This window comes from Amphiura filiformis, chromosome 7 (assembly GCF_039555335.1).
Source record: "Amphiura filiformis chromosome 7, Afil_fr2py, whole genome shotgun sequence".
Taxonomy (NCBI): Eukaryota; Metazoa; Echinodermata; class Ophiuroidea; order Amphilepidida; family Amphiuridae; genus Amphiura; species Amphiura filiformis.
The window spans coordinates 2,144,810-2,158,861 of NC_092634.1; the positions used below are offsets into that span (position 1 = coordinate 2,144,810).

At 36.6% G+C, this 14,052-nt stretch overlaps 1 protein-coding gene and 1 long non-coding RNA gene across 2 annotated transcripts in view; both read right to left on the minus strand.

Moving 5' to 3' along the window:
- Window positions 1–2,771: 2,771 nt before the first annotated feature.
- Window positions 2,772–3,406, minus strand: LOC140156219 (uncharacterized). Its single transcript, XR_011859489.1, has 2 exons — window positions 3,186–3,406; window positions 2,772–3,083 (listed from the first exon to the last, which is right to left on the minus strand). It is a non-coding gene; the product is annotated as an uncharacterized lncRNA (long non-coding RNA).
- A 4,082-nt stretch (window positions 3,407–7,488) lies between these two features.
- Window positions 7,489–14,052, minus strand: part of LOC140156622 (uncharacterized) — a 60,401-nt gene continuing 53,837 nt past the window's right edge. Inside the window, exon 2 of the mRNA XM_072179558.1 lies at window positions 7,489–7,733. Coding sequence (XP_072035659.1) covers window positions 7,536–7,733 — 198 coding nt within the window. The 3' untranslated portion in view covers window positions 7,489–7,535. The remainder of the gene's footprint in view (window positions 7,734–14,052) is intronic.

Below are 14,052 nucleotides of genomic sequence, written 5' to 3' on the forward strand. Positions count from 1 at the left end.
ATTTGATGAAAGAACTAAATGAAAACAAAATCAAAGTCTTGAACTGAGCATAATGATTTGCATTGATCTTGACTAATCTTGTATCATGGAACTTCTGTAACATAATCCATTCTGACATGTCTGATGGGGGATGGTAAGCGCAATTGGGTCGTTTTATCATATAACCGTAATAATCGGATAAACTACCAAAGCAATAGATGAATACGATACTCCTCAAAATCTTTTGTTCTGCCGAGCTAATTCTCATTTGTATTCGCTGTCGAAGTGACGTAATAATCGGATTAACTACCATAGCAATCGATGAATGAAATGTTTGAATAGATGCCCTGCACTGCAAGCAGGTAGCACGCATCACCTGTGTATGTCTGCAATCATCGATTGAATACAATGCCGCTCTTAATCTTACAGGTGCGAGTGATCAGCATTTTTGTTTAACATCTATGGTTCAATGTACAATGTATAGGTGCGCGTTGTAGTGCAGGGTGATCAAGTCAAATGTTACATCCATCTATTGCTATGATAGTTAATCCGTTTATCACGTCACTTCGACATATTGTATTGAATTTAGTTTCTGGAGTCGATGACGTCACATCTAACAAATCAAAACAAAAGAATACAACTGCTTCAGGAAGTATAAACGAATAAACCTAATCTGACTGGGTGCAAGCTGTATCATAGTGATTGGTACTCGCCTAAGCTGACTGGGTGAAAGCTGTATCATAGAGATTGGTACTCGCCTAAGCTGACTGGGTGCAAGCTGTATCATAGTGATTGGTACTCGCCTAAGCTGATTGGGTGCAAGCTGTATCATAGTGATTGGTACTCGCCTAAGCTGACTGGGTGCAAGCTGTATCATAGAGATTGGTACTCGCCTAAGCTGACTGGGTGCAAGCTGTATCATAGTGATTGGTACTCGCCTAAGCTGATTGGGTGCAAGCTGTATCATAGTGATTGGTACTCGCCTAAGCTGACTGGGTGCAAGCTGTATCATAGAGATTGGTACTCGCCTAAGCTGACTGGGTGCAAGCTGTATCATAGTGATTGGTACTCGCCTAAGCTGACTGGGTGCAAGCTGTATCATAGTGATTGGTACTCGCCTAAGCTGATTGGGTGCAAGCTGTATCATAGTGATTGGTACTCGCCTAAGCTGACTGGGTGCAAGCTGTATCATAGAGATTGGTACTCGCCTAAGCTGACTGGGTGCAAGCTGTATCATAGTGATTGGTACTCGTCTAAGCTGTTCATAGAGATTGGTACTCGCCTAAGCTGTTTGGGTGCAAGCTGTATCATAGTGATTGGTACTCGCCTAAGCTGACTGGGTGCAAGCTGTATCATAGAGATTGGTACTCACCTAAGCTGATTGGGTGCAAGCTGTATCATAGTGATTGGTACTCGCCTAAGCTGACTGGGTGCAAGCTGTATCATAGAGATTGGTACTCGCCTAAGCTGATTGGGTGCAAGCTGTATCATAGTGATTGGTACTCGCCTAAGCTGACTGGGTGCAAGCTGTATCATAGAGATTGGTACTCGCCTAAGCTGATTGGGTGCAAGCTGTATCATAGTGATTGGTACTCGCCTAAGCTGATTGGGTGCAAGCTGTATCATAGTGATTGGTACTCGCCTAAGCTGACTGGGTGCAAGCTGTATCATAGAGATTGGTACTCGCCTAAGCTGACTGGGTGCAAGCTGTATCATAGAGATTGGTACTCGCCTAAGCTGATTGGGTGCAAGCTGTATCATAGTGATTGGTACTCACCTAAGCTGACTGGGTGCAAGCTGTATCATAGTGATTGGTACTCGCCTAAGCTGATTGGGTGCAAGCTGTATCATAGTGATTGGTACTCGCCTAAGCTGACTGGGTGCAAGCTGTATCATAGTGATTGGTACTCGCCTAAGCTGATTGGGTGCAAGCCGTATCATAGTGATTGGTACTCGCCTAAGCTGACTGGGTGCAAGCTGTATCATAGAGATTGGTACTCGCCTAAGCTGATTGGGTGCAAGCTGTATCATAGTGATTGGTACTCGCCTAAGCTGACTGGGTGCAAGCTGTATCATAGAGATTGGTACTCGCCTAAGCTGATTGGGTGCAAGCTGTATCATAGTGATTGGTACTCGCCTAAGCTGACTGGGTGCAAGCTGTATCATAGAGATTGGTACTCGCCTAAGCTGACTGGGTGCAAGCTGTATCATAGTGATTGGTACTCGCCTAAGCTGACTGGGTGCAAGCTGTATCATAGTGATTGGTACTCGCCTAAGCTGATTGGGTGCAAGCTGTATCATAGTGATTGGTACTCGCCTAAGCTGACTGGGTGCAAGCTGTATCATAGAGATTGGTACTCGCCTAAGCTGACTGGGTGCAAGCTGTATCATAGTGATTGGTACTCGCCTAAGCTGACTGGGTGCAAGCTGTATCATAGTGATTGGTACTCGCCTAAGCTGATTGGGTGCAAGCTGTATCATAGTGATTGGTACTCGCCTAAGCTGATTGGGTGCAAGCTGTATCATAGTGATTGGTACTCGCCTAAGGCAAAAAAAAAAAAAAAAAGGTTTGTCTCACGAACCCGCGCGCATAAGTATGTGAAAGCGATACAGCGCGTTTGTCTACGCGCTGCGCCTTTTAAAAGGTTTTTTTTTTTTTTCCCGATTTTTCCGGTTCCCGATAGTTCGACCAACGTAGTAAAAATGAATTCCTCAATGTCAGAAAACCATCGAAAATGTCAGGCAGCGCGTATGCCATTAGTGTTGCAGATAGCCCGTAACCCACACCGTAGCCTCAGTCTCGCTAGTTTCACGCCATCCTTGCAACGGCACGGAGCGTAAAGCCGACGAAGCAAAGTGGATGCAATATAAAAGGACTTAGCCTACGGAGAACTCTGCGATCGAGTGAAGCCATGTTGTTTTCATAAATTTTTGTATTTTTTGTAGCTGTTTTTTAACGAATTTTTTATCGTTTATTTCAACATGATTGTTCGTATTCGTATAGTTAAAACAGGGGGGACTGTGCTGAGGAATTGGGCACTGCATCGGTGCGCCGATTCGGTTACTCTGAATGCCCTAAAAAATGAGTTGGTGTCGGGGCGAAGCTGTAACCCGTATTTTCCGGCAATTGAGCCGTATCGTATCGTAACTTTGTATTTTGCACTGATTTTTAATAGTGATCAGCTCTAGGAAGGCAAATAAAATACAGTTACAGAATATTAACATTGTAAATTTGTTGCTTCTCTTTCATTGTAAGACCACTTGTAGTTTTCCAATACCTGTCTTGTGATTTTCATTTGTCTCAGGCTAAAAAAAAAAAAAAAAAAAAAAAAAAACGCATTAGCATAGCTTCTAAACCAAAAAAAAAAAAAAAAAAAAAAAAAGCATAGCACTTAGCTTTTTTTGGCAAATGTTCGTGAGACAAACCTTTTTTTTTTTTGGCCTAAGCTGACTGGGTGCAAGCTGTATCATAGAGATTGGTACTCGCCTAAGCTGACTGGGTGCAAGCTGTATCATAGTGATTGGTACTCGCCTAAGCTGACTGGGTGCAAGCTGTATCATAGTGATTGGTACTCGCCTAAGCTGATTGGGTGCAAGCTGTATCATAGTGATTGGTACTCGCCTAAGCTGACTGGGTGCAAGCTGTATCATAGAGATTGGTACTCGCCTAAGCTGACTGGGTGCAAGCTGTATCATAGTGATTGGTACTCGCCTAAGCTGACTGGGTGCAAGCTGTATCATAGTGATTGGTACTCGCCTAAGCTGACTGGGTGCAAGCTGTATCATAGTGATTGGTACTCGCCTAAGCTGACTGGGTGCAAGCTGTATCATAGTGATTGGTACTCGCCTAAGCTGATTGGGTGCAAGCTGTATCATAGTGATTGGTACTCGCCTAAGCTGACTGGGTGCAAGCTGTATCATAGAGATTGGTACTCGCCTAAGCTGACTGGGTGCAAGCTGTATCATAGTGATTGGTACTCGCCTAAGCTGACTGGGTGCAAGCTGTATCATAGAGATTGGTACTCATCAGTTTTGTTATAACGGATGAGTCTGACACATCAAAATTCAACATAAGATACAAATAATGTGTATATTAATAACAAGTCAAAAACTATACATTTTGGATATTTCGAGAGTATCCAATATTGCATTTGAAAAAGACATGCTTTGTATTTTCAATAAACATCAAAATTGATGGGTACCAATTATTTTGATACAGTGTCTACCACTCTTCACGCACATTCTCGAGCCAGTCAATAGCCGACCAAACATTGACCACTAGGGATTTAGGAAACTGAAAGTTTTATTTTGCTATACGAAAAAGACAAATCGACCCATTGTTTATGTATTTGAGAATGACCGGCAATATATTGCAATTAATTTCAGACATTTGCGAGTTTGTTGTGTTTTGCGTTTGTTCTTCAAAATCAAGTGGAAGATATCGCACTGCATTGCATGAAAAGTTAAGGCAAGACTGGACTTATAAATGTGATTTTCAACCAATTCTCTTGAAACTTAGCAGGAATGTAGCCTATATCTTAGTGAGGAATAAGATTTTTAACGTAAAAATTTGCAATATTTTGTCGCGTTGCCATGGCAACGGAGGCCATCTTGGATTTTGAACGGTGTACATTGCGAGCACGTTTTCTCAAAAATGGTTTAAGGTATGAATACCAAACCAAAGCTTTGATTTGCTGTTGCTTGAGAACCAAATGGCCAATTTTAAAAGCAAATAATAGCTTTATTTCTCAAAGCATTTTACTCTGAAAATAACTAAAAAATGATGATATTCGCACAACTTAGAACAACAACAGTCAATACACAATTCATGTTGCATTTCAGCAAATTTCTTTTTTATTCATGTGCACAAAACTAGTATCTTCTACAAGGCAAAATAAATTACATTAACATAAATCATTTGAAATTAAATGCAATGTAGTAAATTTAAGGGTTGTGAGCGGTGTTGTTTTATACCTTCTACAAATTAAGCAAATAATCCGATTTAAATTGACACTATTTTCCAAAATATTATAGACTATATACATTTTAAGGTGTTTATTTAAGCGTTAACCAAACAGTTTTCATTAGATTCCAAATTTTTTTTCAATATGCAACTATTCAACACCAGACTATAAATGTCGGGTATTTGTGCGTTTAGTACATTTTAAGTTAAAAATTATATTCAACATTTTTTTATTAATTTGAATACCGAGATCCAGCTCAGGCTTACGTAATACAACATAACGTACATTGCGTACAAATAGAATAAACGTAAGTAATGGACGTTATGTATATTGCGTAACGGATTATGTACATTAACCCTAACATGAATATTGGTACACCTTGTACTATGTTCAAATCATGAATGGGCAGACTCCCTTCTGGTTGACCCATAAAAGCTTGTTAATTATTAAGCAAAGGGTGATACATGAATTGGGATGAAGCTCGGAGTGGTATTGTGCAATAAGATGCCAAGGATTTGATTCATTTAGAACAATAACTCAAGAACCAAACTACACATTTGTCAGGACCAATGTGTTTAGCCCAATATATACCTGCTCACTTATTTAATGTATAAATAGTTACAAAAACTTAACCTGCCCAGTTAGAGATCACTATGGAGTTACGGAACTTTGCATTGGGAAACTTTTTTTTATAAGCCACTCCGAACTTTGTTATTCATTGGGGTTATATCCGAAAGGTTTAACAAATGTATTGTTTGGTGCCGGCTTTGGTGGGATCTTTAATGGGCTATTTGTTTCTCAAAGACACATTTAGTTAAGCCGCACATACCAAAATTGCTTTACATAATATTTAAATAACATGTTCCTTTCATTCATTATCTCTCACTCACGCTCTGAAAAAAATCCAAGTATAACGATGACCAAATGTAACGAAAATCAAATTTTATTAAATTGACAAAGCTTTATTTGAACGATACGCTTCGACACGTCAAACAAATCATCGAACACAAAATGTATCAAACTTCCGTCAATTACGGACATTTTGGCGGATATTTGCAGCTCTTATGATGCGTTAAATTTAAACCACAAACAGCCCAAGAGCAGGTATTATTGGAAGTTATTATTCTGAATATGAATCTTGATTTTCCATCTGACTTGTAAATTCAGCGTGGTTTAATATTCTCTTCCTAAAATAACTCTTGTTGATGATGAAATTTATCTGTATTTTGAATAGAATGACTTCCAATAATGTAGGTTTTATTACCTTGGCTTTCTATGTCATATCGGCTTTCCATATTTCATATCCGGACTTTGTTGAAAAGATCATTTGTTTGGTCTGTCATTCTAGTATTGTCATAACCATAAACACAACAAAGAACTCAATGCGCACGTGTGATTAAATCTATTTAAGTCATGTTGTTTAAAATAATAGTAAAATAGGAAAAGTTATTTAACAATCCACAAAGCGCCAGATTCTTATTTTTATACAAAGAATAGTTTTTCTGTTCTGTTATAAAATACACACCTACACATGCCTTCGTATATATTCTTCTATGTGCGTTCTATTTTAGTGATATAATGTTCTTGATTTATACATTATTAAGCGTAGTATGCTACAAAATAATTACTCTAATTTACACTTTAATACCCGCTTTACTTTACTAAATGTTAGTAAGTACACAACATATAGATTGACCACATTACGAAAACAAGATTGGACTTTTCAGTTGAAATCCATACACCCCCTATAGAAGACATGACAATATTATCCCACAGAAGGGGATATATTTCAAATGGAGTCACCCACTCAGGTAACCCCGTTTGAAATTCTCACTCCATGTGTGGAATACTAAAGGTAATGCCTTCCGTAGGGTTGTGCGGATTTCAATAGAATACCATTATAAAATGCAGCAGGTGATTTTCATTCTGATCTTATTTAAAAATGGCTTAAGAAAAGTTGTGATTAATCTTGTCTCAATAACCATGAGGCAAATGCACACAATTAATGTGACATGAAACTTGTGGACATTGTTCACTGCCAATTGGAATGCAACATCTGCGATAATCTTTGTGAATATCGCTCAATGTCAATCTTAGATGTATACGAGGTACGATTTGACGGTTTCCTATTTGATTTTGTAAACATTCAACCAAATTAATATGTTAATAATTCTGAGCAGATATATAAACTAAAAGATTTAGAACTCAAAAAACAAGTCACAGTGGTATCAAATAGTTGTACCCAAAATACTGAATCGATAGAGGTCTGTTTATGAGTATTCGGACCCGAGAATAGCTAGTTGTTATAATACAAGTAATCAATATACAATGGCGTATCGGTGAGATTATCGACAAATATCCCCTAGGCTAATCCAGTGTCGACCAAATATCAATCCATATTTCAAGCATAATCTTCACTATAATCTTTTTTGACAAATTGGTATGAAGTGAAGTTAAAAATAGAAATTTCTTGTTTTTCTTTTCGATTCAAATTATACACCAAGTTTCTTAAATGAAACTGATTGTGAGAGTATTAATCCAGGGATGTTATCAAATGACATAAAAGGATTTTAAAAGGTCAAAGTTCAAAGTTTATGTGCATCGTGAGAGACCTCTGCCCTTCCAGATATCGTAAACACATCCGGGTCTTCTGCGTTTTGTTGGTTCTTCAATCATAACGGCATCTTCATCATAGTCGCGTTTGCCAGCGTTGTTAAACCGAGATCGAAGTTCTTGATTCCAGAGATGCATAACCATTTTAGCTGCAACATTAGCTACATTATTGGCATCCTGCAGGAGATTAAAGAAAAAAGAAAGAAAACAGATAATAATTAGTACCATGAGAAATGCGATATGTGTCAATATGGTAGATTTTTGAGATTTGGATTGAACCAAAATTTGACATTACGTTCAGCTAGCGTTTGTTTAAGTTGGTTACCTTTTTAATTCCAAAGAATTTATATTTGCGAAAGTTTGAATTTTCCGAAAGTCAATGCATTTTTGTTTATCAACAAAATGTCAGTGCAGGGTTTGAAAATATGGTTGTAAAATTACACAACATTGATTATATTTGGTTCAAAGTGTTGAATCTACACTGTTATCCTATGTTAAACTGTTTTGCCATATATATATACAATTATCACATTTAGGCCAATGAAGTAGAGTCATTTGAAGTCAGATTAAGCATTGACATATATTTTATATTTGGTGTGTGGGGCTAGTTTGTGACACACATGTTTCAATAATACTCAACTACAGGGAACACGTTATTGACTGATTTAACAACCAATAAGTTGCTATACGGGGTACACTAGGCAGCGGAAAGATGACATTGATTGCTAAATTGAATCATATGTGATATTAAATTTTCAGTGTCTTATAGGATAGTAAAAAACATTAACAAAGCTGCATTTTGTAGAAAACCCCATTGAAATTGAACAACCAGTTCCAAAGATATGAGCAATTAAAGAGTTTCCAAAACAAGAGGAAACAAAAGGAAATGTTTCCATTGTTTGGCTGTATCTCAAAATCAATATTTTCGACTTCCTACTTGCTTGATCGCATCACATATTGTGGTATATGCATCGAGCCATTCCAGTTGAAATCCATACACCCCTATGGAAGACATGACCTTAATCTTCTACACTGGGAGTGGGAATTTCAAATGGGGTTACCTGAATGGGTGACTCTATTTGAAATCTACAATTAATGTGAGGAAGATAATTGTTTCGAACAATATGAAATTAATAATTCAGGTATCATAAAGAGGTGCACTGGATATCAGCATAGGTAGTCATTTGTAGTCGTTTGTTAAGCGGGCAACAAAATTACTTTTTTAATCGATTTATTTTCTCAATTTTGCTAGATCGAATAACGATGTTTAATTAAAGAAAATGTTGATTATCAAATTGATTCCTTTTAAAACGAGACTAATATATGCACTCTCAACATATAGGCCTAGCTATTAACATCCCATAATTCTTTGCAGTTAGACCTGAGATGTCGTCATTTGACGTCACGCCGATCGTTACTCCGTAGTTTAAAGTCGTGAAGTGCGCAGTAACAATTTGCGCATCGGCGTGACGATGGCGAACGACATCGTAAGTCTAACTGCAGATTATTGATGGGATGTACTGATAAATTCAATTGTGTTTCAAGATGTTAATACAAAAACAGGGAAAGGAAAATATATCTATTTCTGAATGCTCGTTTCAGAGACATATTATCAATTCCAGCATCTAAATTAACATTATTAGGAATGTCACACAGAAAACATAGTCACACATATTTGAAGCTCTGTGTAGAATAATAACTTATGCTATTATAACATAATGTTCGACAAGGTCACGTCTTGTAGATTTCATCTAAGATACTTGTTCTTATCACGTTACGTAAACATTCCCTACTCATCAGTATAATAATAATAACATAGTAAGTTACGACAGATTCAACACGTGATTGGCCCAATACCGCGTAACAAAATTCCCTTGATTGGCGTAACCCGACCGACCCTAAAAAAGCACCAACCCACATATTTTTATTACAATTTCAGAAAACAAATATTGTCCTTGACCAGACCGTATTTTTTCAAACATTACAGAATGTAAGATTTTTTTTTACTTTAGTATTATTTTGAAAATCCAGTGCTAATATAATGAACAGTGTCTGTTTTTACAAATCACAGTGCGCAATCTTGAGTAAATGGTCGTAAAGGTAAGTGACGTACTTTTCGTAGCGATCTATATCATTGGTCAGATATCAATCCCACCGCTTGCGACTTGCATAAAGTCAGCTTGAGATAATAAAATGTTTAGTATTGAGGCCTAAAATATGGCGGGCAATTTGAACTGTATATTATTTAATTCATTTAAAATAGACTTGGTGATTTATTAAAGCATTATTTACAATATTGTTTCATGCAGACCAGCCGAAGCCGACCTACACTCGTCAGAATATGCTTATCACTGGAAGCTGATTATGATGCCCCGATTTCTAGCGCGAAGCGCGTTCACCGAGTTAAAGTCTATTTAAATGTATTCCAGCTCCCTTCTTGGTTGAGCACTTTACTGTGGATGATTTACCTTACTTGGATTTATTTATTATTTAATTCATTTATATGAAATAACTTTTCAGTTCTGTTTCAGAGCGGAAGATACCAAGTGGTATTTCTAAAGCGAGTTTAAAATGCTTCATTTAGCCTTTTCTAAATACAAACAATTACCGTCCTTATAGTCCTTATCTCCTATTTTCTTTGTTCACTCAAAAGGAGTGGTTTTGGTCAGTGTCAGAGTTTGTCAGCAGCTTTTTTGTAATAATACAATGATATTAAATAATTTTCAATATAAACTGCTTTAATATAAATCATCTGATGTGACCAAATGGCGTTTTATGGTCACTTTTATTTCGTCCATTTTCTCATTTGTAGATGGCTGACCAATTGTTTCTCCATTGCCGCTACACTGAAGTATAATTTCATTTTCAATTCGCTGACAACAAAATGGATAATATATCAAACCAAACTTTTTTTCACAAGTTCGAAAAGATTCTATTTAGGATTTTTTGGATGTCTCTCATACGTATTTTCAACAGGTACTACTAATTATAGTAATTCCTCTCCATTTATTTTTAATGTGTAGTTCAAGTGTGCCATAAATTATAATATTATCCGCGATTCAAATAATATTTCTAAGTATTTCCTCAAGCTACCAATGAACAATTTAAGGATAGGCAGGTATTGTTGGTCGAAGCAACCAAAAAATAGATTTTCATTATCTAGATCAATATATTATTGAAAAACAACACCTTGATGTTTTGCAAAAGTTCATTCTACAAATCGTATATTTTGCAAACTTGCTTAATTTATTGTTGTTAATGAGTTATGTACGTTTTACAAAAGTGTTGTTGTTTCAGCCCTCTTTACAACGTAACTCAAGAACCGCATAAAAGTATATCTGTGATATTTTAATAGAGCTCTTCCTTATCATGCTTATTGGCTAAAAACTACTCATCGTTCAGCGATGTAGTTTAAAGTCCGATAGGATTGTTTTTTAAGATACCATATTGATTGACAACCTGTTTTTTATTATGTTTAGCAACTTAATCGCCACTAGTCTTGCCATAAATAGTGGATTACTTGATTGGTAAGTGCCTCTTAGAGGAACAGCGATGTCCTAAGGTTCGCTAGTTCGTTAGTCCAAAAAGATAATTCGCTAGTCAGAAAATAAGTTAGCTAGTCAGAAAAATAAAAAAGGGTTTGCTAGCGTAAGTTAGGGCTAGGTTTAAGGTGTGAGTTAGTGATGGGTTATGGTTTGGATTAAGCTACCAGCAAATTTCCAGACTAGCTACTCTTACGACTAACGGATCTTAGGACTAGCGGATATAACTAGCCCACAGGAACAGCAGAAAAGTCTTCTGCAATAAGATCTCACCTACAAGGACACCTTGGCTCAAAACAAATGACGCCTCCTTGTTATGATGTCGCTATCATTATACTTCATGATTACCCGGGATGATTACACCTACATGCGAACTTTGATTTGTTGAAACAGATCACGTGAGAGTCCCTTATTCTGCAATAATGGGTCAAGCGCTGTAAAACATTCTACGCATAGCATTACGGCAGTAAAAACGTTTAAATAATTGGTTCGGCTGCGCCTCACGCATTATTTAGGTTTTACTGGCTTTACTGATTTGACACAATATATGGGTGTAAAGGATACTGCGTTGCACTATTGTCTTAGTTATAGAAATATGAAAAACGTGAAAACCAGTCCCCATAGTTTCAATTATTCAAAACCAATCTATCAGGGATCGGAGACATTTGCCAACACGAGAAATCTAATATCACACACATTTTGAATATTTCACATTCACAGATCGATTACGTTTCTTTCTATTGAAGCTAACAGATTCGGATACTTCGGGTACACGTTATTCGTGGCGTAAGAACATTACATTATAATTTAGAAGCACAAATAGCTCTACAATTCAAGTTTTTATTATTTTGTTGTCTCCCACAAGATACACGGATATATCAGTAAAAACATTAGAATTCGATTGTTAAATTCATCAAATAACACATCCGTACATTCTGCTTGATTTTCAGGAGAAAAAAATCAATTCAAGAAAACCTTTTAGCTTTCCTTTTCATTTATATTCTTGTTAATCTACGAGGAGAAAGAAATGCATTATTTTTTAAACCTTATATTGTATGCTAAGTGACATCGCACCAAAGAATACCATTCTTATTCCCAATGCCTCAAGCAAAGTTCATGGTCAAATCGCTCTCATATTTCAGAAGAAAAATCATCTACCACGTATAAAATTGCGTCAAGGTTCTATGCCCTAAACAGCCCTATTGACTTGTGTATCCACGTAAATAGCGTACAAAAATGGCCTTATATTCGCCCTCCTAAAGTGTCATATACACAGGGGAACCAGTGACTGAAGACAATATCCTTTCGACTTTCAAACCTGTTCGTTGAGGCTATTCCCACTGTGAATACCCCTCAAAGACTTGTTATTTTGTCATTCAACTTGTCTTTCATTCATCAAGAGTTGCTAAAAGTATTGTTATATTATTTCCCCCTTTTTAGAAGAGCCTTGAGTGTGGCTTGCATGCAATTGTTACTTCACCAGGCGAACAATTTCTGTTAACTCTGTCATTCACCAAACGACTATATTAATTTCGTGGAGCCTCTCAAGTCTCGCGAGAATTGACGAAGTTTTTATTACATGTCAAGTTATCGTCGTAGGTTAAAAACACTGCGATCATTCATGACAGGTTTAAGAGCAGCAAAATGTGTTCAGTCATGTTGGTCATTTATAAACGGGAGTTATTGTGTTAATTGGAACAGACATCAGGTGCTTAACCGTTCAAGTTAAATATTAATATCTTTATTTTGCATTCTAATGTTTACTCATCAACACTTAAAGATAGAAGTAAGTGACTGATTAGAAGGGTACAAAAGTGTCAACCGCGTGCTAACACAGCAAAATACAACTAAATTTGTCTAACATTGCCATTTGTATCTATTCATTTAACATTTCATTTCTAATCTAATTTCTATTCACATATTTGTGCAAATTTTCAAATATACACTTTTCTATTTTGAAGAAGCTTTTCGGAGACTTTTTTCCAGGCAGTGCTTAATTTCTATTTGTGACTACACCCCTTGATTAAAAAAAAAGATATGATAAAATCCACATTGATAGATTCGTTCAGAACTTTCTTATAATCCTAAGTTTGTTTTGTAATTATTAGCCTTCTAAAACACCGCAAATAGTTATATGTTTCGTAATTGCTTCGATAATTGTTTTCCTATATTACTTAACGTTAAGACATCACGTATATCATCTATATATCTGATTCCAAACACTTGTCTGTGCAAAAGAGGTGAAACGTCTTGATGGTAGACGTGTCGTTAAATCCCGTGAAAGCCCTTTCCAATCTAGTGCCTACCGAATGGTAATCCACGCTAACCATCAAATTCCAGTTTGGCGCTCACTCGACTTACTTCAGAATACCTCTTAATATCGTAATAGGATAGTCCTGAGGAGTTTCAACTTACAATCATAAAAAGGCCCACGCGGCGGTGCAATTACATCTTTTTTCATCATTTATGTGCTCAAAATGTACGATCATGATTCTGATATCACATCCTTCCCATGCAACCGATTACTTTCAACAAATTTAGTAGAATGCTTTAAATATTTCATTAAACCAATCCTGGAATGCGTCAATGCGTTATTGCCATGTATATCTTTAGAGATTGAAATTCGTCCAAGTCTACTTGATATGTCACAAAATGACAAAAAAATATAAACTCAAAAAGAAATTCTAAGAAGAACAAATAACATGTTCGGAATATTGCTGATGCGATTCATAATGTTGATAATTAATACATTGATCATAATTTCAAAAAAATCATTTGGTTTTGAGCGAATTATACTATAACAAGGTACACTTGAAAATATGGCGTAATTTAACAGGAATTTCAAATTCAGGCAGTAAAGTTACCGGAACTGCTGTGTCCTCAAAAACTACATAACTTAATAAACTCAGATATCGTATTTTGTGAAGCATGTTCATACTCTTGTAGAAAGTTGA